The sequence below is a fragment of the Sebastes umbrosus genome, chromosome 8 (genome assembly GCF_015220745.1).
Source record: "Sebastes umbrosus isolate fSebUmb1 chromosome 8, fSebUmb1.pri, whole genome shotgun sequence".
Lineage (NCBI taxonomy): Eukaryota > Metazoa > Chordata > Actinopteri > Perciformes > Sebastidae > Sebastes > Sebastes umbrosus.
The window spans coordinates 29,864,186-29,888,345 of record NC_051276.1 but is presented as its reverse complement, the minus strand read 5'-3'; the positions used below and the strand labels follow the sequence as shown (position 1 = coordinate 29,888,345).

Genomic DNA, 24,160 nt, shown 5'->3' with positions numbered 1-24,160 from the left:
CAAAAGAGACATTTTAGGCAAATAAAAAAAAAAAAATCTGTCTGGAGCCGCAAAACATTTGAGCATTGTGATGAAGGTAACACAGCTTATAGTCTAAGTATATAGTATGTAAGTCTAATGCAGTGAGGTCCAAAGTGCAAATGTACTACGGAGTATTAGGGCCACATTGAGGGAAAAAACATCTGAGATTTACAGAATAAAGTCGTAATATTACGAGAATAAAGTCACAACTTTATGAGAAAAAAAGTCGGAATATTATGAGAATAAAGTCAGAAGTTTACGAGAAAAAAAGAAAATAACACTTTATAATATTATTACTTTATTCTCATAATACTACAACTTTTTTTCTATTAAACTTATGACTTTAATCTCATAATATTACGATTTTTTTCTCGTAAACCTCTGACTTTATTCTCGTAATATTATGACTTTATTCTCCAAATCTCAGATTTATTTTTTTTCCTCAATGTGGCCCTAATACTCCGTCGTACCATCTTACATTAGACCTACAACAATGATAAATACAAATTAAAATGTAAACAAAAAACAGTTATTCATTTCCATTTTTAAAAATCCACAGGGAGCCACTGGAGAGGAGCTAAAGAGCCACATGTGGCTCCGGAGCCGCAGGTTGCTGACCCCTGTTCTAGTTGAATAAAATAGAAGGTAGAATAAAATAGTACTTGAGTACATGTACTTAATTACATTCCACCACTGCATAGGCTCCACAGGCTATAGTCCAAAAGAGTAGAGACTAACTAGTAATTTAACGGTTAAATTAGTTAGAAGGTTGTTAGTCTCAGTCAGATAGTGGCTAGCTTGGTTAGAGGTAAACTGATCACAGCAAATAACAAAACAGCTATAACAATAGAGGGACTACAGATAATGTTCACATAAGGTTATTTTGAGATAAAATATAAGATGCATGACAATATTTTTATCTATGGATGTAGCAATGTCAATTACACTGCAACTGCTATGGAACCGTGCCAGGAGTGGTTGCTACTAGCAACAGAACATTCGACTGAAGCCTGTTAGTGACAGTACGGTGGGCATCAAGCCCTCTGTTTTTCTTCTGCATTTTAGACTAATATCTCCTTTCTTCTCTTTCCACTTCACAAATTATCATATTATAGACTACTCAAAAGTAGCTCTGTCAGAATATAACTCTAAAACTTGCTGACAGCACTGCAGCTGTGAGCCTCAAAGGCAGGTGGGTGGTGCATGGAAAAATCACCTGATGCCAAACAGAAGGAAATCATACTTCAGACTAAATAGAAGAGAGGATTTCACTCAACTCTAGCATTACTAACTAAAGCTGTCATATAAATGTAGCCTGGTGGAGTCAAAAGTAGACTATTTACCTCTGAGATGTAGTGGAGTAGAAGTATAAAGTAGAATAGCATGGCATTACTTTATCTGCTTCTTCGTATTTTATTTATTTATTTATTTTTTAACTTTACTCCTACACTTTACACTGTATATTTTATATATGAAATGTTTTGAACACTAATATTTAAAATATATTGGTATTTTTTGTCATGGTAATATTTGTACTTTTTGTATGTCCTTTAGGTGTTTTTTTTTTATATATAAGCCATTATAGGTTTCTACCACACCCTCACACATATTTTACATTACTTTCATGTGAATTGTATTTTACACTTTTTTTATATGTGTGAAACAAATAAACAAACACTGATCTAACAATATCTATAGCTTCACCATTGCTCACGTCCCTGCTGGGCAACACCTTTAAAATACTCTGGTGATTTCATTCAGAAACATAAGATGACCTTGTTTTTTTTTGAGCGTCAAGAAATATGAAGCAAAAAAAAGGAAATTAGTCTACTGCTTGTATTCTTCTGAGAAATTCTTTAATCCAAACTACCGTGGTTTCCTAAAATGTGTCACTGAGCTCTGTGTGTTTGCAGGTTTTGCTCAAGCATAACAGCAGGTGATTTCACTGATTTAAGATCGCTAACTGGTTAAGGGTGTATTTAACAGTGAAATGAGTCATGAAACAAGACATGAACCAGCATCCAGATAGCACCAAAGAGAAAACCCTGCTGGTTCCCCTTCCCTTCATGCAGAAATACGAATCAATATTGCAGAGACAACTAAAGCTGCATTTTCTGAAGAAAGTAGCTTATGTGTGCTTGCTGGCTCCCAGATCTTTCTGCTGTGGCGTTGATGATGATCATCAGTCAGTGCTATATAGCTGAGGACACTGAGGTCATGTCCTCATATTATATTACAGTGCATACTATTATACTAACAAAATAAATAAACAAGCAAATAAACAAATATACATTATGTAATATTTTTCTCACCAGAATTTGTGTGGAGAAGGTTTTGAAGCATAATTTAGACCTTCAAATAAAATTGACAGAAAAAGTAACAGTCAACTGAATAAATAAAACATAAAAATCCAAATACCATTTATTTAAACATTTTAGAGACTATTATTTATTTAATTTTATTATTGGAAGAAGGGGTTGGTGACACATTGGGGGTACTTGAACTCATGACCTCCGTATTTTTCAAAATCCTGGCTCCTGTCCTTATTATGATGTTGAAGAAATGGTATATAATAGGACATTTAAACTCTGAGTAGCCTACACATTTTTCATGACATCCTTTTGACTTTTCTTTTTCCCTTGAGTGTTGATGATATAGATCTATATATTCCCTAACAATTACTGTCATTTATGGAGGACCACAAGAGTCACTTAAATAATAATAAAAACTTTAACTGATTAATAACTAAGTGTACAATAAAAAAAATATTGACTGTTTTACGGTGTTTTTGTAAATCCATTTTTAATTTGAACTTTTTATTGATGGATTAATATTTGATTTGTAAATTCATTAGTCATTCAGTAGTCATTAACCTACTTTAAAAGAAAGAAAATAGTTTATTATTTCAACATAAGAATTAGACAAATGATGTCAAAAAGTTCCACTAACCACTGTGGTAAAAATAAATATTACAGTGTATTATTTTGTGTACTACATTGAAACCTATGGGACAGTTAGCTTATATTCAATTGTTACATGTTTTTATAATCATGCAATGGATTCAAAGATTAAAGAATACTGCTTTAATTAATTGGCTTTTTAAAAAATACTTTAGGTGGTAGTTTAATAAGGAGAACGGCTGATGTCATCCTCTGTCATACAAAGCACCGCCTACTATGGCAATAGTGTTGCATGCTTGCCTGGTATATGCATAACTACTGTCATCTTATATTCAATTGTTACATGTTTTTATAATCACGCACTGGATTCAATTTATTCCATTTATTCCTAGATGAATAAATCAATTTGTAAACACATTTATCAATGGTTATTTTTTTATTGCACAATTAGTTATTAATCAATTAAATGCTTTATTATTATTTACGTGACTCTTGTGGTCCTCCATAGTCATTAGCCTACTTTAAAAAAAAAAAGAAAGAAAATAGTTTATTATTTCAATAATACTGCTTTAATTAATTATCTTTTTAAAAAATACTTTAGGTGGTAGTGTAATAAGAAGAATGGCTGATGTTATCCTGTCATACAAAGCACCGCCTACCATGCTACTATGGCAATGTTGCATCAGAATCGCAACTTCCGGGCTACGTCATCAGCCCTTTACCCGGCATCCCTGACTGCTCACATTGCCGACCAGACTTGCAAAAGTTATCTCCTAAAGTGAGGTAGCTTTTCACTCATCATGGCTGAACAGGCTGTCGTGGAGAAAATGAGCGAATTGCAAGTGGACGAGAAAAAAAAGGTGATACTTTCAGTCTCTTAACCCGGCTATATTTAAGTCATATTAGCCTAGCTAGCTGCTAGCCTAGCCTGTATGTCATTCAGCTAGCCTCCAGCAATGTGGTGCTATCTAGCTTTTATGAGTAATGTTATATTGATTTAACTTAAAATATCACTTCAGAAGGGTTAGTTTCATTTTCTGTTTTAATTTGTTTAAGCGGTAAATTGTGCCACGTTGCACTTCAGCAAGCCAAGTCGGTGAGTTTGTCTTTGTGAGCTATGGCACGTATAGCTCAGGAAGGTGCCTTACACCAAACTCCATTCAAAATTATGACAATTTAATGTTTAACTGCTTATTGTTATGTTTACTCACATGTTAAACCAACACCTAAGAACTTGCATGAATCACTTATGTTCCTCTTTTTAATTCGGCACACACAAAATGAACCAAACTGTTTTTTTATTTATATAAATATATACAAAGCTCTCTTAAAAACTGGTTTGTCCTGCCACATATTTCTAATAATAACCCTAGTAGTGTGCTTTATAACTTGGAGAGTCAGGCGGCAAGGAACCACTTATACATTCTTATTGGATCACTTATGCACTGCTCTGTTTTATAGTCTATATACCTAAATACCAAGAAGGAATAGTGTAACACTTCTCAATCATATATCTTATACTTTATATACTGTTTATTTTGTTTATAGCTTATTTTGCATATTGTATATTTGTAGAATTTCAATTTTTTTAATTCTTATTTTATTCTAACGTTTTTATCTATTCTTTTATTATACTGTTTACTTGCACCAACAAAACCAAAGCAAATTCCTAGTGTATACCTCTTACAATAAACACTATTCTGATTCTGATTCTGATTCTGATATGTTCTTAATATGCCTTGTACAAAGTATTTCCTTTTATTATTGTAATATAACTTATTATTTTTAAATGGAGCTTCTCAGCAAAAAGCATTTCACACGATTGCACTAGTATAACCGGCGTGACAATAAACGTCTTGAATCTTGGAAGGCCTCTTTAAAATGACATATTTTTGTATTTCCTAGTGTTAATGTGCCTAATGTGTAAGCAGTGTATGTTGCTATTGTTATATCAAGTATTGTGTTAGTTGTGCACCTTTCCAATCTGTATGCAAATGTTGTGTTGTTCGTAATATCCATGAAAGTTGTGTCTGAACCAGCTTCATACTAAACCTACCTTTCATCCACTTTCTCAGGGGGGAACTGAAAGTGGTAAAGATGGAGGAAAGAAGAAGTCTAAAAATGCAGCCGGGGACTCAGGAAGCAGGGCTGAGGTGAGTTGCTAAGCATCAGAAGCATATAGATGCTATTATTAGACATTATAATAATGTCTTGTTTACGAAAACTGTAATCATGGTAGATCTCTGTCATTGCACGCCCACATATCTCAAAACAGCCACTCATCCATATCGTCTCTCCATTTCTGAAACGCTTCGCAGAGCCTTGAATCACAGTATGTCATCTCAAAGGGCTTTACAGGCCCACAAGTTTGCAATGAAAACAGGACGGTAATTCTCATAGAATTGCCGCTATATAGCGGCATCAGGATCACAATCACAATCTGGATGATGTTTGAAATGAATGACTAGTACTCCTACAGGATACTGTATGAAGGATGATGTTGAAATGAATGACTAGTACGTCTACAGGATACTGTATGAAGGATGATGTTGAAATGAATGACTAGTACTCCTACAGGTTACTGTATGAAGAATGATGTTTGAAATGAATGACTAGTACTTCTACAGGATACTGTATGAAGAATGATGTTTGAAATGAATGACTAGTACTCCTACAGGTTACTGTATGAAGCGCGTACACATGCCTCTGCTTCTCTGGTGGGAGGGGCTTAAGACGGAGAGAGGACGCTGCTCGATGAGGGCTGTATTTACAAATTCTGGCGTTTATTTCTTATTTTTTTTGCCTTTTCCAGAAAACTGCCTACCCTGGGGTACCACTTGAATTACTATATGCTGAAAGGTTTTGAAAGATTTTGCCCAATAACGCCAAAAATAAACTGCCTCCCCCAGCTTTCAGAGGGACATAAGAGTTGTGCAGATTAACACCCAAAGGAAGTTATACACAGTGACACCTTTTACCACAATCCTGTATTTACTCACACCTTTTTTTTTTGTTTCCATCTAGCTGACGCCAGCACCCGAGTACATTGCTGAGCGTCTTACTTTGTACGGTAAACTGAAAGCCGAACATGAAGCTCTGATGGCAGAGAGGGCTGCGAAGGATAGCCGAGCCATCAAGGTGACTCTGCCTGATGGAAAGGTGGTGGACGCTGAGTCCTGGAAGACCACACCATATCAGGTGGCCTGTGGAATCAGGTCAGTGCGATGATGGGATCGCTGTAACTGTTTTTAAATGTGACACAGTGCTTTCATGTAGCACAAAAAAAGAAGGAAAACCTCAAGGGTGTTTCAGGATTTTAATTTCCAAAGATTAGCTGTCAAGTTTATTTGTACAGCCTGTAATCATTGTTATAGTTTCAAAAGGCTTCACGACACCCACTTTATAAAAATAGTAATTAGAAATGACACCCGCCAACCTTTTGAGCGTCCACCAAAGACAAGAAAATAATCTGACAAAGAAACTCATTAGTGTTAAAAAAGTTGTGGAAACTTTCTTGGTGCCAAGACTGTGTTAACAGATATGCAATGTTGATAACCAAAGTTCACATGACCAGACCGCACAGTAAACATAAGACGTATGGCATGTGACTTAGAAACACAAACTCCTGCACCACTTCCTGTACTTCATTTCTTTATGATGCAGTGAGCACATTGGTGTATATGGCTTGTGTTTTTCACCTTCTCCTTGTACTGTAATTTTAGAAGCATGGGGGCTTCAAAGGGGTGGCTTTATAATTGTATTGTGGAATTTTTAAAAGCTTGTTAATAAATAATTGTAACTAAATTCAAATATAGAGCAACTACTATCTCAGATTTCTCTCAATCATTTCTGAAAAGAATTAAAATTGAAAGCTCCAGTCACTATTATCATGTAGTCATGCACACTAGTTGGCATGTTCTACCTCAAACAGCAATAAGATAATCAGTATTGGAGGAATTTATGGTTATTGCAATATTTATTTACGATGGAATATCACTCGGCACCCAATTTAATGTTATGCTTTAATATTTTATCTGCAGGGGATGTCACAGGAGATGTTTTTATTAGACCTCTTTTGACCAAACGTATCTGAATGCCAAGTGTAATGTCAAAATATCACTGATGTTTTTGTACATCTGCACATTAATGTGATGTGGAATATTTCCTTTTTTTACATCCCAGTCAAGGCCTCGCCGACAACACAGTGATTGCTAAAGTGAACAACGGTGTGTGGGACCTGGACAGACCGCTGGAGGATGACTGCAGCCTTCAGTTGCTCAAATTTGATGATGAAGAGGCTCAAGCCGTAAGTCAACCTCATCTCTAGTGTGACACAGTGCTTATATTTGATCCCCCCCTCCACCCACATATGGAATAGGAGAGGAGAGTGTTGTATAGTAAATTAATCTCAACTAATCTGGATTAGTTTAGTTTATTAGTTAATTTAACAGCACAACATAACCGTTGAGCCAGATATAGCTATATACCTAATTTGCATCTGCGGTCCCTGGGCAGGAAGATATTAAAAAGCAATACAGTACAAAACAAAACAAACAATTAAAAGCAAACACATCACACATATAAAACAATGTTGTACAAAATATTCATTACATAGTCTCCATGCTGGGAAACAGTTGGTTCCATACAAAGGTTTAGATCTGTGAACACATGATTGGTTTGTCGTGAGCCATGTTTTAAGTGTTGTTTTGAAGATACTGTTTGTGCATTTTCTAATATGGGTTGAAACTGAGTTCTATTTATCTGCTGCTCTGACTGAAAATGCTGATTGTCCAAAAGCAGTTTTTGTAAATTCACACCGGCTGATGCCCTCCCTGGTCTCCCTAGCATTGTCCCTGCAGAATAACACACATTATTTTATTTGTGGATGCACAGTGTGCTCCTTTTTGAGCACCAAAACTATACTCACCTATCAATGTATAACTTTAACTCTGAGAAAGCTTATGAAAATGTATCTGACATGCTAGCAATGTCATTGACCTTTGTTTTATGTGAATTGTTCTCTGATGGTACTAACTTTGAGGTTATATCATATTGAAAACGCTTATGCATAGAGTGTAAATTCCAACAATTTAGCAGATTTTCCACCATTAAATCTACTAATTTTGTCCTAAGATAATACATTTATATTTTGTCAAAAGTCTTAATTTACTTTTTTGGATTTTTTCAGTGTTAAGTGAATTGAACAAATCCAGTGGTTTCTTACCAGTACAAAACATCTTGCAGAGTTCCTCCAACCTTATTGATATGTAGTAGGGCAGGCAAGGTTAAAGAGATGACTTAGAGGTTTACAATCAATAATAAACCTCAAAGCTCTGTGATTTACCAAGTGTCCGAGACACAAAGACATTAAGAGGAGACGTGAGAGTGTAAAACACTGCTGCAATCATGTACTGTCATAAAAGTGGCAGCAACTGCTCAAAGAGAATAATGAGACTTGTTCCTAAATTAAAAGCCCAATTTCAGCTTCATTGTCTAGAGAAGGGGCTGAATAATTTACCCGAAGAAGAGGTCAGCTGAAGTACTTTCCACCACGCAATTCATTTCAGTTCATTAGATATTAGAAGGGTTATTTTCGTGTTTCTATTAGCAAAAGTAGTGGATGGAACCAATAGGACCACTCCATTCTTGGTATCCCCTCGGTCGAGGTTCCAAGCAAGTTGTGCCGATACTAGAAGGTGGAGTTAAAACACTGCAGACCACTGATTGGTCAGAGAGAACAGTCACTAGCGCGACATGGGACATCCTGCACAAACCCGCCGTTTTTAAATAGCCAAGCTACCGTCAGTAGTGACCTCATTTTTTAAATTCACTCGACCCCGATTTTTAAGAATGGCAACTTGCAAAACTACGCTGTACAATTGACAAAGTACAGATCCTCCGTTTGGTTGCTGTTGAAATGATTTAGCGAGTGTCCTGTTGGAGATGATGTCACAGCAGTTTCATGCACGGCCACTACAGCGATTAGCTGAGAATCCCGCCTACACTGACGGGGTACTATCAGTAGTGGAAACACAGCGTAGAGAAAAGGACCTGGTACCACAAGTCAGTCAAGTCGAGCAGAGCCGCAATAGAAACACGGCATATGAGATTCCATATGTCGTGGTCTCATAGTACCAGCTGCAGCAGGTTTTTTGAGCAGATTTTGCAGATTTAAAAAAAAAAAAATTGTATTGTCAACATTCAGAAGAAGTTATTTTACTTTTTTAAGTTTGAGTTTTCTCAAAGTTTTCAACAAAGTCTGCAGCACAATGAATGATTGTTACATCAGCACAGAAAGTCAATAATCTTGATTTTCCAGCACAGTCATACTTAATAAATTCTTAATAAACACAAAGGGATGGACTGCACTGCTATTTTTGCTAATCAGGCAACATGTCTTTTGTATATCGTTTAGGTTTACTGGCACTCCAGCGCCCATATATTGGGAGAAGCCATGGAGAAGGTGTACGGAGGCTGCCTCTGCTACGGTCCCCCCATCGAGAACGGCTTCTACTACGACATGTTCCTGGACAACCAAGAGTGAGTCACACAGGCTTTGGGTTCAGATTTGTTCTGTATAATTAGTTGTGTTAGTCAGCGTTCTTTTGGTGTGTACTTCAAGGCTTAGCAACTGTCAGTCTGGTTCACTGTCTGAGACCGGTCCGGTGGCACAAAACCTGTTGATTGCAATGACACTAATGCTGTCGAGCCTGATTTTTCTTGGGTGTGGATTTTGAATTACGTCTCTTCTATATCTGCCAACAGGATTGAAAGCCTAAAAGCAAATCCATTAAAAACACAGGACTAGATTTTACTTCCGTGAAGCTTTGAGAGTGTGTTTAACGCCTTCAGAAATTTGAACACTTCTTCGTAAACAACTTTTTCACTTGACCTTTCCCTGAAACAGATGCATTTCTCCCTGCTTCAGGCTGCAGGAGAGCGTGAGGAGTGCTGTCTAATTAATTCTACAACCTCCTTAATGAAGTCATTTTATGCTAATGGCATTCTTGGAGATGTTTTTTTTGCAAGGATATTTTGACATTGCTCAAGCCCTAAAGCCAAGGATTTTTAACCATTTGCCCATGCGTGGCTGAGGTTATAAGTTTCTGCAAGTCAAAGAATTACATTGGTGAATAAGAGGTTTGGCTACATGGCTTACTGTCTGGTCTCACCCATGATGCCCTCTAGAAACACTGACAGACTAAATTTAGCATTGAGTGCACTATGCATATTAATGCAGGGCTAAGTTAGACGGTCATTGTCATTGGATGTAATGTTCTTGCTTGTCTTTCTTTTTTGATGTTTTGGACAGGGGCGTATCGAGCAATGACTTCCCTGGTCTGGAGACCTTGTGCAAGAAAATTATCAAGGAGAAGCAGCCATTTGAGAGGCTGGAGATAAAGAAGGAAACTCTGCTGGAAATGTTCAAGGTATTTGAAAACACAAACACATCCTAAATAAACAAAAATGAGGAACATTTAATAAGTAACAGAGCTCTAAAACCACGTCTTCTCCTTGACAGTACAACAAGTTTAAGTGCCGCATTCTGAATGAGAAGGTTACCACTCCCACCACCACAGTTTACAGGTGAGTCCAGGCCCTGTGTATGTAAAAGATTTAATATTTAAATTATAATTCTGTTGATATTAATTATTTTTTTGTAGTGTCAACAAATCCCATTAAATCACCAAAACCACAAATAAACTGATTGTACTGACACTGTCTGTACTGCCAGTGCCTGATAGAGCTTATTCCTCTGTCTCATAGGCCTCCTTCATTATGAGGAACATGGGCACTGTATTATATTTTGATTCAATCCCATCATGCTGTTGTAAACAAACACTAGAGCACCACATTTGTGACTGAAAATAGCCGCCAACAAATGCACTACTTACTTCTATTTGGGTAATGTTTGCTAAAAAACTAGTGCCTGCCTGTACTAAGAAAATTATCTAGCCTTTTTTAAAGCATTAAAGCATATATTTGTGACTTGTTTTTAAAGGTTTACATCTTCAGTAGTGTCACAAACAGGTTTTGGAAGTCAGAAAGTTCTTTGGTTTTGGTCTTTTTATGGGATTTGATAACGACAGAAATGTAGTAGAGTATTACTAGCCTTATCCTAAACACAACACTTATCCTTTCAGCATTTACAAAAAATGCTCAACACTTATATTTAATTTCAGGTGTGGTCCCTTAATTGACTTGTGTCGTGGGCCCCATGTGAGACACACAGGGAAAATCAAGGCACTGAAGATCCACAAGGTGAGCCTTTTTTGTTCTCAGCCATGCATTATGTACAGCAAACCTGTTGTTAGTGTATATGTGGATTTATCGTTGATTAAACAAGGTAGTATTTCAAGTACTGTAGTCTGTGCTCTGACACAACACAAACAAATGACTAAACATCCTCACCAATTTGACAACACATGCACAGCATTTAGAAAAGGCGCTGCTAAAAGCTAACTGATAAATATTTAAAGAAACTTTTATCAGTTAGGCTGCTTTTCGAAATCCACATGAACCACTCTTCACATCAGCATAAATTAAATCCACAGTACTTATTTAAAAAGAAAATATGTCACTTTTAAAGCTGTTTCGCCTGTTACTCCTGTTATTTCCTTCTTCCTAAATAGTGGTGTAGAGCACCAGGAGCAAATTGCCAGGGGTTGAGTTCTTATTAAAACAAAATTATGACCGATGTGTTAACTGCATGCCAAATTAATCAGAGCACACAAGGCCAAATTGCCTCCTAAGTTACCATATGACCGGTTGCTGACAAACATGTAGAATTTAAAAGGCTATTTTTTAAATGTTTTCAGGCACATTGCTCACTCCACATAAAACGCACTGGGGCTACATTACATCACTTCCAGCAAACTTCACGGAGAACACTGAGGGCAAAACAGCATCACCGATCTGTTTTAACCAAATATACTTTGGTCTAGCTCGGCTAAAAACACAAACACTTTGAATCCATTAGTGCGTTAGCATGTTGTTCACTACAGAGCCTGTTTGTAGCTGGTACCGACAACGTTATCTTCACTTTACCTGTTTCTCTTCGGCTCTGCTTCGTGTGTGTATAGAGAAGCTAAGCCCCGCACTCGAGCAGAGGATATTAATGATTGTGTGAAACTTTAGCACCTGCGCTCATACTGTAATTCTGCAGTGGCCGTATAGGAGAAACACTGTTATGTTTTATTCTCAAGGGATTTGATGGACCCAAAAGACTGATGAAAGCTCACATATTCCTTTTGTGGTGTTTGGTGTGCTAGAATTCATCTACATATTGGGAGGGTAAGGCGGACATGGAAACCCTCCAGAGGATCTATGGAATCTCCTTCCCTGACCCCAAAATGCTCAAAGAGTGGGAGAAGTTTCAGGAGGAGGCCAAGAACAGAGATCACCGCAAGCTGGGCCGGGTAAGAACTGAAATGTGAAGAAGCTGTCTTTTAGAAAAAGAGTTGTTCTCCACAGTAATTTTGAAATAGTGTCCTACAGGTTTTATAAAGCAAGGTTATTTTTGATATGTTACAAGTAGAATACTTCTAAACTTTAAGAGCCAGGATTGTGTTTGATGTATGTCTGATGTTACCAAGTCACATCTTCTCAACATGCAAGATATTCAGAGCCACTTCTGAACAGTGAGAAAATATAGTACTCCTGATGCATTTGCAGCAGTATAGTAACAAGAACCATTATCCTACAACAAAGAAAAGCTTTTTTAATGTTTTTAATCATCAGACAAATGCTTCAGAAAGTATCACTTACTTGTTGAATTGTTAGAAAGTTCATGTATTGTTCATTTACATATCAATCTAGAAAGAAATACTGAGAATAGCATTATAAAAAATTTACCCATGACCCATTTTGGCAAAATTAACCAATGTCATAAGGCAGCATTCAATTATGTACTTCACAATCTTTGGAACAGTTTTGTTAAACTATCTTTTTTGCCATAAAATAATCTGTAACTTCATTGTTGACAAGGAATTAACAGTTCAGGGTGTGTGTGTGTGTTGTTGCCATTCATTCAGTATAGTAATAGGTGTGGAAAAGCAGAAGACAGTAAATTGACAAACCTTACATCAAATATGTGATGTGTTGCATCATTTCAAAGTGAAAACAGTTCGGCCCTTTTTAGTTTCCCATCACACTAACATGCCATTGTTTTTATTCAGGAGCAAGACCTGTTCTTCTTCCATGACCTGAGTCCAGGGAGCTGCTTCTTCCTGCCTAAGGGGGCCTTCATCTACAACGCCCTGATTGAGTTCATCAGAGTAAGTCAAAGCTGTCTGACCCACAGCGGGTGATTGTTGTGATTTCACTCTAAAATTTAAGACATAAGAAAAGACAGACGGTGTGAATCAGAAAGTTTAAATTTTCAGGGAGACCTGGGGAGAACAGATTCAGACCTTTAGTTGACCTGTGCAATAATAATGGCTTTATATATTCACAAGATGTATTGCTGCAATTTTACTACACTCTAAGTGTCATATTTGTTTATGGTAGAAAAGGATTGGTTATATGTTGATGATGCAGCTTTATGTCATGATCTTGAAACTGATAAACTAACTGCTAATTAATCAAGTCTTAGAAAACCCGGGGCTGTGCATATAACTATAATATTCATTAAAGTTAAACAACTAAAACAAATAAATATGTGCATGTACATATAATAAAATGCAAATTCATATGCCTACTGTCTTCCCACAACAATAATGCTGTTAAAAGATATTGACACATCAAATTTGTCATTTTTGCCAGGTGATAGAAAACTTTGTGTTCAAAGGTTAACTTCACACTGAGCAAACTTATTTATGAATCTCCAAATATCTTATTATTATTATTTGGAATAAATTGAAACATATTATCAAGCCCATCTTCAAACAGATGTGATTGACAGGACCACAAAATCGATCTGATTCAAAACACCCCCGTTCTTGGTTTTCAGTGAGTGCAGTCACAACGCAGTGCACATTGGAAGCAATTTCACTTTGATGTGATGAAATAGATTTCTGACTGAGTAGTAATGAGATGTGTTTATCAAACAGCTCTGCCTGTATAAGCAACAAAACACCTAGAGCATCCAAAATGATGTAGGGTGTATGGCTGTCTGGATTTAAAATAAATTACCCTATTTTATTTCATTATCGCCATCAGCTTTCTGTTTTAAATTTTAAAACTGATATCAGACAACTCAAGGTGCATTAAAGCACTATAAAGATAACTACCTTTTCCTTTCAGTTTACCTCAAATCCCCTTCATAATGCGTAAACATTCTCAGAGGTAGTTTGCTTTTTGAAAATCTCAGCCTTTGCTTGCAGAGTTATGTGTGTTTTCGAGGATATGCACTATTTATCAGTGAGTCCACTCCCCAGGTGTTGACAAACCGTTTTAACCAGTTTGTAGTTTTGAGCTTTGTGAAGCTGAGTTGCTCGAGGTGCTCAGTCTCATTAGTGAAATCTTCTTTGTGAGAAAACCTTGTTCTGTTCTTGGCAGAGTGAGTACAGGAAGAGAGGTTTCCAGGAAGTGGTGACGCCCAACATCTACAACAGCAAGCTGTGGCACACCTCCGGCCACTGGCAGCATTACAGCGAGAACATGTTCTCCTTCGAGGTAGAGAAGGAGACCTTCGCCCTCAAACCCATGAACTGCCCGGGACACTGGTGAGGCCTCCTCTTTCCTCACTAAACAGAGTTGTTTGAAAGCATTGCTTTAATTTCAGCGAGGAACTAGAAATGAACGTAACGTATAAAGAAAAACACACCCACTTCTGTTACACACTGTGTATCAAGTCTTGCTCTAGTGTGAAATAGATATTTTTAGTTTAGTTTCTGTCTCTAATCAGAGCAACGACTGAGTTTGTTGGAGGCGACGTTGTTTGTTCTTCTTCAGCACGAAATGTGTTTGTTGCATTTAATGAGCTCAGAGTGCTGCTGTTAAACCCTGGTGTAATATTTAGTTAACCACAGTACTGTGGCAAACGGGGACAACCGTTAAGCAATGTGTTACCACACTTGAGTAGCTTTATAAGGGTTTGCATGGGTTTTGTTATCAGGAGTTGATATTTCACTGATACAATAGATTGTCATCCAGTTCCGCTCAACTTTTAATGGACTGACGCTCTTGCCATGTTTTCAGTTGTTGAATGACCCAGTTCAATTTACTGCTGAATGCTGCATTGCAGTGTAAAGAGCCAGACTGCAGCTCTTTGTATTCAAATCTTTTATCTCCTTTTTACTGTTCCAATCTTTGTGCTGTCCGCATTGGCAGCCCCCTCTGGAGATGATACTGAAATGGAAATTGAGCTTGCAAATGCATTTTGTCAAAGTGTTGAATGTCAGTTAAATCAAATATTGAAGTGGCAGAGCAATTTTCAGTTATTGTGATAACTCAAGGTCGAAGGAGGCGGTTGTAATTTGTGTAATTTTCTTTAATGCCTTTCTGTTTGGCTGCAGTCTGATGTTTGATCACCGGCCACGCTCCTGGAGAGAGTTGCCCATTCGCATGGCCGACTTTGGCGTCCTGCACAGGAACGAGCTGTCAGGAGCCCTGACAGGTCTCACCCGTGTCCGCCGCTTCCAGCAGGATGATGCTCATATCTTCTGCACCATGGACCAGGTGATGCATCAACATTACTCAGCCAAGTTCACACATTTTGGAGTGATACAAGACTGATGAAAAAAGTTGCCTGATGGCGCCAGTAAATTTGACTTAAAGGGTCAATTTAAAGGTGTAATTCCACCAATTTGATACATCAAAGTCTGTTTACAAATCTTATGGCGTACTACTATATATATATCTATATCTATATAGATATAGATATAGATATATATAGCTGTCAGGAGCCCTGATATATATTATTATTATATATATATAGATATAGATATATATAGATATCTATATCTATATAGATATAGATATAGATATAGATATAGATATCTATATATATATATATCTATATATATATAGATATATATATATATAGATATCTATATCTATATATATATATATATGTATGGGAATAAATTGTATAACGTAAGGCTGTCAAAGTTAACGCAATAGTAACGCGTTAACACAAATTCGTTTTAATGTCATTCATTTTTTTAACGCATCAGTTTTAAAGCTAGAGTGAAAATACTGATATCCTATTAAACTAGAAAACCTTAAGAATCCATTGGTACCAATCATGTCATACTAGCTTGTCGCTAAGGAGGCTAAATAACGCTCCGAACTTGTGCTAAATTTTGGTGAGGAAAAACTGGCATGGCCATTTTCAAAGGGGTCCCCTGACCTCTGACCTTAAGATATGTGAATGAAAATGGGTTCTATGGGTACCCACGAGTCTCCCCTTTACAGACATGTCCACTTTATAATAATCACATGCAGTTTGGGGCAAGTCATAGTCAAGTCGGCACACTGACAGCTGTTGTTGCCTGTTGGGCTTGAGTTTGCCATGTTATGATTTGAGCATATGTTTATCTGCTAAATGCAGTACCTGTGAGGGTTTCTGGACAATATTTGTCATTGTTTTGTGTTGGTACCTGATTTCCAATAATAAATATATACATACATTTGCATAAAGCAGTGTGTTTGCCCACTCCCATGTTAATGAGAGTATTAAATACTTGACAAATCTCGCTTTGAGGTACATTTTAACAGAAAGAATGTGCCATTAATTTGCGATTAATCTCGATTAACTATGGACAATCATGTGATTAAACGTGATTAAATATTTTAATCGATTGACAGCCTATAGTGTAAAGCCTTTTGTGGCTCCAGAAAGAGCTGCCTTAAGTCTGATTTATTTTCTCAAGTGGCGTTACCCGTGGCAGCGTCAATTGCGGCTGAAGACTTTGAAAATGAAAATAATCCGGGGGTGTGGTGTTAGAAAGAAGTGATCTTACCAGACTTCTGTAGCCCGCTCCTCATCTCTGCTTGAGGCTAGCATCTGGAGGTTACATTTGCCACAACTAGAGTAACATACCCAAAGTCTCCAACCAAACTGTCGGCAGTTAAGTTGCATCGTGGGTAATGTAGGTGCCAGGTTTTGACAAGGAAGACGAATGTGTTGAATAAAAAAAGACAATATCTCTGGTTCTGCTGTTCGATTTTAATATTTTTTAAAAACACAGCTGTCCATCATGAGTCCATCAATGTCACAGGAGTGCGATGCTAAATCGGTGCACTACTCTTTAACGCAGGATTTTATTCATACCACTGTCACATTTTCCTGGCAGTACTTTTTGATAAATGTTTCCACTTGGTATTTAGATCAATAAGAATACAATAGAATAGATGCATTTCCAAGAAAAAAAACACTTCAAAAAGCAAGTTAAACAATGTTAAGAAAAAAAACAAGCACACGATGGGTAGCGATCAGAGTTTACTGTGAAGTGGCTTTCTGTGGAGAAGAATTTATACCTGTTTTGAAGAATCTCAGTAAATCAGTGTCTTGCTGGCACGGTTTATTGAATAAATTCAGGTAATGTTGTCAGTGAACAGTCTGTCACATTCTCAGGTCAAGTGAGAGCACTCCACAGGCTGCCGCAGCCTGGTGGACCAACTTGCATGTTAAGTCCTTTCACCAAAGAGGAGCACTGCCAATATCGATGCACTCAACGGGATCTTTTAAATTAGTTTGTTTTAATGTAGTTACACAGCAACTTGCAGCTAGGACCCCACTGATTCTGTTTTCTCTTTATCAGTAATGGTAGTGGATTGGATGGTTGTACTGTTACTGTCTTTTGTGATTTACCATTTTAAAATATAAAGCAAACTGGAGAGGAGAATATATGTTCTTATCTCGTTGTCTGCAGATGGTAGCTCACGGTTCGGACTTGGGAGAGAGAGAGTCTTCCCCCTCAGAACATAGAGGCTATTGTTTTAAATTGTTCTTCCCATTGTTTAATATCCTGTTGTACCACTTCTCTTTTCACATCCAAGCTGCTTGCTTAAAACTTGTGATTGGTCACATGTAGTGGAAGTGCATGACAGCCCTACTGGGACTGCAAAATTAAAAAGCACCTCAGTCGCAATGAATTTCTCAACTTCAGCTTCGGGAAATATTTAATCATGACATATTATCTCCAATTAGATGAGCAGTTTATCCTCATGTTCTTCTAATCATTTGTTAATACCAGAACAAACAAAGATGAAATCATCATTACACCAGAAATTAAACTTGCAGCTATTAGAGATGCACCGATCCCACTTTTTAAGTCCCAATACCGATACTGATATCTGGGCTTTGGGTATCGGCCGATACCGAGTACCGATCTAATATCAGTGTTTAATTAATAAGCTGTATGCATCACTGTGTGGAAGTCACTGTTCTTTTATGTGTAAGGCAACATCAGGCTTGACTTAAACATTGTTTTCTTAACTTTATGAAGCAAAATGTAACAAATAAATACAAATTTAATTTTATTTATACAAATTTAATTTTTATTTATTATTAAAATAAATCATACACCAGCAACTTGGTAAAAAATTGTAGAAATTAACAGAATATTTATTTATTATTAAAATAATAAATCTTACACCAACAACTTGGTAAAAAATCTAAATTAACAGGAATTACAATTCAAGTGTAAACCTTTTTAATGCAGCAAAAAAAAATCAAAATTTAAACAGGAATTAAAATTCCAGTATATAATGTATATAATATACTGTATGTAAGGGATAATGTACAGCGAGCCGGTCATTGTTGTTATTGTGAAATAAATCCCTTCAGGGTGATGAGAGATCCTTCCCCTCCGCAAAAAATGACTCGCTCACTTTACATTATCCTGCTGATTACACAGCTACTTACTTAGATATCAATAATTAGACACAAAAACGATCCGCCAGAGTCCGACATCAGAACTGCGCCCATAGCAACAGTCTGCTATAAAGAAATAACATACCGTAGAACGCCGCGATTGACCATTCAGAATCAATTATTCAACAAAGCTGTGTAATAAAAAAATAGAATTGAATAGATCAGATCCATTGTCACGATACCCGATCCGGCTATTTGAGTCAGTATTGGCCCGATATCCGATCCATCCCTAACAGTTACGTTAAGATGGATGATGCTAATTCTCTTACATTTTGTTTTTGACCCCAGATTGGGGAGGAGATCAAGGGCTGCCTTGACTTCCTGCGCACTGTGTATGAGGTGTTTGGCTTCACTTTCAAACTCAACCTCTCCACAAGACCAGAGAAGTTCCTGGGGGAGCCGGACGTCTGGGACCAAGCAGAAAAGGTAATCACAAGACCTCTTGTTTCTCTCGTATGGCTGAAAATGTGAACAGCACACTCTCACAAGGTCTCACTGGAGAATTAAAATGCTGATCTGTGATATTATCAAGATGGAAATGTTGGAGCCACTTCACAGACGGCAAATGGAAGTTTTGATTTGTAGACCCAGAGAACATTTATATTTTAATTAATGAGTTTTATTCTGTGGAGCTGCTATCAGTTCCGAAGCAGAAAATGCTTGTTCATCTCTGGAGAATCTACATCAGTGCAGCCACTGTCTGTCTTTTGCTGTCAAATCAGATTCGCTCTCTGTGGACCAGCTCTATATTTTACATCTTAAGTTCAGCTCTACGTTTCTCTGTGAGAGAGCAGGTGGTGTTTTAAGTTTCTCTGTGTGAGAGCAGGTAGTGTTTAAAACGATCTTGGACAAAGTAATAACAAGAGTGAGTGAGTGAGTGAGTGAGTGAGTTAAACTGGGTGATAATGAGTCTTTATTGCTCGGTGCTTTGTGCATTAGATGAAACACACAGTGAGTTTCTCTCTTGGGACAACTTCAAGAGTAACAGACGAGTCTGTAAAATCGCTAAATGACAGTTGTTGGATAAAGGTGCAATAAGTAAACTGTATTGTTTCATCAGTAGCACAAGCATATGAAGCGCATACAAATTGTTTATTAGTCTGGCAAGCCTTTACTGGCAGGCTCTGAATGAATGAAAAGGTGCCTGTTGACAGAGACGCAGCATGCGTTGAATTTTACAGCAGGGTGAGGTTTTTCTTTCCCATGACCTTTGTTTTCCTCTTGATCTTATTGTTTAGAGGTATGTTTTATTTCAACAGTGAAATATTACAGCTACATTGCAACACTCGATTTGTGCCACAAAGATGTTTGTTTTCTTTCCTCTGTTAAGTATTTTTTTACAGAATAAGATGATGCTTTTTATGCCTCACTGTCCCCAACCATGTGTCATTGATTGTGTCATTTAGCATATTGATTGTCTCCTTTTTTTAATGGCAAAATGCATCCTCTGTTTTGTCAACAAAAACTCCATTTTTTTACGTTGTATTAGTGTCCAACAAATCACATACACACAGGGGACTGTTTCCACATTCATACTTTAATAGATGACAACTCAATGAGGATGGTAAAATGTGAGCCAGATATAATGCAGATACAGGTCCTTCCTGGTATTTTATAAACGTTAAAGAGCTCCTTTTTAATTTCCGTCGCTGGTTAACAGTGAGTGGCGTTATTGTTCTGTCCTCAGTGCTTCATTTGAACTCCATTTTCAAGTGTCTCTTTTGCCCGCTGGCAGCGGAACATTACTGATGATAGGGGAAGTTATTTTTAACATGTTATTTTATTAACAATCAATCCGGTGGCAACAGTAGCTCTTTAAATATTAAACACTTTGCTGATGGACAGAATAGACCAGAGAACTTCACGACTATAGTATAGAGATTGTGCTGCTTCTTACTGACTGCATGTGTTGATAATGGTATATCTCTGTTAGTCACAGTTTTCAAAATAAGGATAATATGAGTACGAGCAGTACAATATCTGGAGCTGTGAAAAAAGAAGATAATTATAATAGCCTTTAAGTTGTACAGCTGTTTGGTTGACTTTTCTCTGAGGACAACATTTCCTAAGTACAGCACTGCCTCTTTATGATTAATGTTTGAATGCACAAAGGTGGAAAATGATATACACAAAGAACTGACTTGCAGACTTGGCATAGTGACTGGAACAGAACTTGCTGCATGTCTCCCTCACCTCATTAACTCCCTCAAGCAACCATAAAATATTATTGAGACGTTAACATTTCTCAGTTCAGTGATTAGTTCCAGATGAAGAAAATGTCAGGTCTAAATATACAGCTTTGCTTAACACCACTGTTTACTTGCGTGTTGGTCAGCCATTGACATTGTAACAAAGCAGTAATTGTTTGTTTTTACAGCAACTGGAGAACAGCTTGAATGACTTTGGGGAGAAATGGGTTCTCAACCCCGGTGATGGAGCTTTTTATGGACCAAAGGTGAGCCATGCGCTGCAGTAATGATGTACTTTAACTGTGAAACAGCAGGAGGGTTACTGCTGATGGCTTGCGGTGTCGTTTCTTTGCAGATTGACATTCAGATCAAGGATGCCATCGGTCGGTACCATCAGTGTGCCACAATTCAGCTTGATTTCCAGCTCCCGATCCGCTTCAATCTCTCCTTTGTCAGGTAACTCTTCTACTGCTTTTATACACACTGTAAAGTCAAATGACAGAAGAATAGAATATTATTTGTTGATGTTGAAAATGCACATGTGCATCATAGAATTAAACATATTGTAATACAATTAACATAATCAAAGATATAAGTTTCATATTAAACATATTGGAGAAATTAGTCAATATTATGGCATATGAGATAACATTAAGTGCTGATGTGAAAGCAGTAAATAGGAAAGGCTTGAATGAAACTATATGATGTGCATTTATGGAGAAGTACCAACAGTTTTGTTGCTGCCCCAGAGGCTATAGATTTTTTACTGTCTTAATGCAACCTTAAAATGCAGCCCGAATGACAAGAATATACTAAGACAGATGATCACTCTTGTTTTCCTTTTGGATTTCTCTCTTTGTTTGAGTTCCTAATTTTTTTTACCCCCTTCTAATGATTTTGTAGCCACGATGGTGACGACAAGAAGAGACCAGTGATCATCCACAGAGCTATCCTGGGATCAGTCGAGAGGATGATCGCTATTCTGACTGAAAACTACGGAGGCAAATGGTTTGTAAACAATCAATAGTTTAAGGTTGATCTGTCAATTAGACTCCAGACATACAGTACATGTTTTTATTTCATTGCATTTCCTCCTGAGCGCTGTTAATGATTTTCAGATCGACTGAACAGAAATACTTCACTTCTGTGTGGGTGTAAATATTTGCAAAGGTACCTGGCCTGCTTTTCTGTTAACCAGTTCAATGTGTTGTGTTCTGTTTCAGGCCGCTGTGGATCTCTCCTAATCAAGTGATGGTTGTACCTGTGGGACCGACCTGCGAGGAGTACGCTCAGAAGGTAATCACTGACCACAGCTACTTTAGTCCATATTCTCACTCCAAAAAATAGATCAGATTAAAATGCAGTAGAAAAAATCACAGTATGCTATGCCATGAATATGATGCATTAGTCTAATACGCCATAAAGGGTCATAAAAGTCATAGTATAGTATGGCATAAAGTCAGTGTAGAAAAATATAGTATAGAATGCCATACAAATTTCATAGTATAGTATGCCATAAAATATATCATAGTATGCCATAATAGTCATAAAAAATGTCATAGTTTAGCATGCCATAAAAGAGTAACAGAATACTAAGCCTTAAAAACGTCATAGTAAATTCAAAAGTCCTAGTATAGTATGCCAAGAGTAATACAAATATTGTATAGTATCGCATAAAAAAGTCAGTGTAGAAAAATATAGTATAGTATTCCGTAAAATGTCATTAAAAAAATGTCATACTATGCCATAAAAGAGTAATAGTATACTAGGCCTTAAAAACCAGATGACCAGAGCAACAAAAATACAACCCAAGCTGCAATAAATGAAATGTGTGGAACCTGAATTGGATCATTTTTGTTGAACACATTGTTAGTTGAACAAAAAGTCCATTTGTAAAATGAACAGCTGCATAATCCTGATATCCATGTAATTGAAAAAAAAAAAACAGCAGGTCCACACACTGTGAAAATAATGGTTGCAGAAATAATCTTCACTAGAGCCAAATTGATAACTTGTCCCAAACGTGCCAGACTTTGAAAACCCCTGTGCTAGTCCAAATAGAATTTGTAGACGTCTATTAAAAGGAGATGAATGAACTGGCATAGACTTAACTGTTGGTTGTCTCTCTGGTTAACGTTGCAGGTCAAGCAGGATTTCCACAGCAACGGCTTCATGGCTGACGTGGATCTCGATCCCGGCTGCACTCTGAACAAAAAGATCAGAAATGCACAGTTGGCGCAGTACAACTTCATCCTGGGTCAGTGTGCAACACGCTCTCTTTCACTCTTCTGTCCGTCAGTTTCCTCTCGTTATCCTTATCTCCGTCTCGCTATCCATCTACATATTGATTTATTTTTTTTGTCCTCTTTGCATGTTTCCCTGCTCGCAAAAGTGGTGGGAGAGAAGGAGAAGACGAGCAATACTGTGAATGTACGCACCCGGGATAACAAAGTGCACGGCGAGCGCACGGTGGAGGAGTGCATCGAGCGTCTGAAACAACTCAAGACCTGCAAGAGTCGAAACGCTGAAGAGGACTTCTGAGCTTTCTCGAACTCGCTGCCATCAGCTCGTCGTTCTCTCAACAGGACCTCGACTCTGGTAACTTTTAAAAGGGCCATATTGTTGAAATCACTCTGTGGTGGGGGATAAAACTTTCACACTGCTGCCTACTCAATGCTTTTTGTCTCCTGGAAATCACACTTCGATAATGGTGTCTTTTTAGTTCTGGTGTCTTCCAATGCCTCTTTACTGTATCACTATGTTTTCGGTTATCAAGTCTCGTGGTTTCTGTACTCAAAATGAATGAAGTCTAATTGTCCTTTATCCCTTCTGCTTATACAGAAGTACAACTAGTGAGACTCCAATGTGATTAGGTCTTTGAACAGCTAATTGATGAACGGATTAAAAGAGAGGGGAAATGCTTTGTTACACTGTCTTAGCAGTTTGTATCAGTCATTCTTTCTTCAGGGAATTGTACACGAGTTACAATTTTGATAATTAAACAAATCTATTCTTTATCTGTGTGTCATTCTTGTCATAAGAATTACCTTTTCTTTTTCAGAAGCATTTTTTTTCTTTCTTCAGAATCGTGTCTCGTTAATCAGGCAGCAGCAAACAAACCCGTCCACGAGTCAAATCTGTCAGGATGAGGAAAAAAAGAATATAAGCATTAAAAGCATAAAATAATTACAGCTATAAAGTTGTGCAGCTGACAAAGTCAATATGCA

General features: G+C 37.3%; 1 protein-coding gene across 1 annotated transcript; it reads left to right on the top strand.

Annotated features, from left to right (window-relative positions):
* The first annotated feature begins 3,590 nt into the window (after positions 1-3,590).
* On the top strand, positions 3,591-23,950 carry tars1 (threonyl-tRNA synthetase 1). The gene is made up of 19 exons (XM_037778283.1): positions 3,591-3,781; positions 4,997-5,074; positions 5,946-6,136; positions 7,104-7,227; positions 9,337-9,461; positions 10,234-10,351; positions 10,444-10,508; positions 11,105-11,183; positions 12,194-12,340; positions 13,100-13,198; positions 14,421-14,587; positions 15,380-15,542; positions 19,033-19,170; positions 21,122-21,199; positions 21,289-21,389; positions 21,837-21,941; positions 22,157-22,229; positions 23,076-23,190; positions 23,326-23,950. Exons 1-19 carry the CDS (start codon positions 3,722-3,724, stop codon positions 23,472-23,474), a joined length of 2,175 nt encoding a protein of 724 aa, XP_037634211.1. The 5' UTR covers positions 3,591-3,721; the 3' UTR covers positions 23,475-23,950.
* Positions 23,951-24,160: the final 210 nt, after the last annotated feature.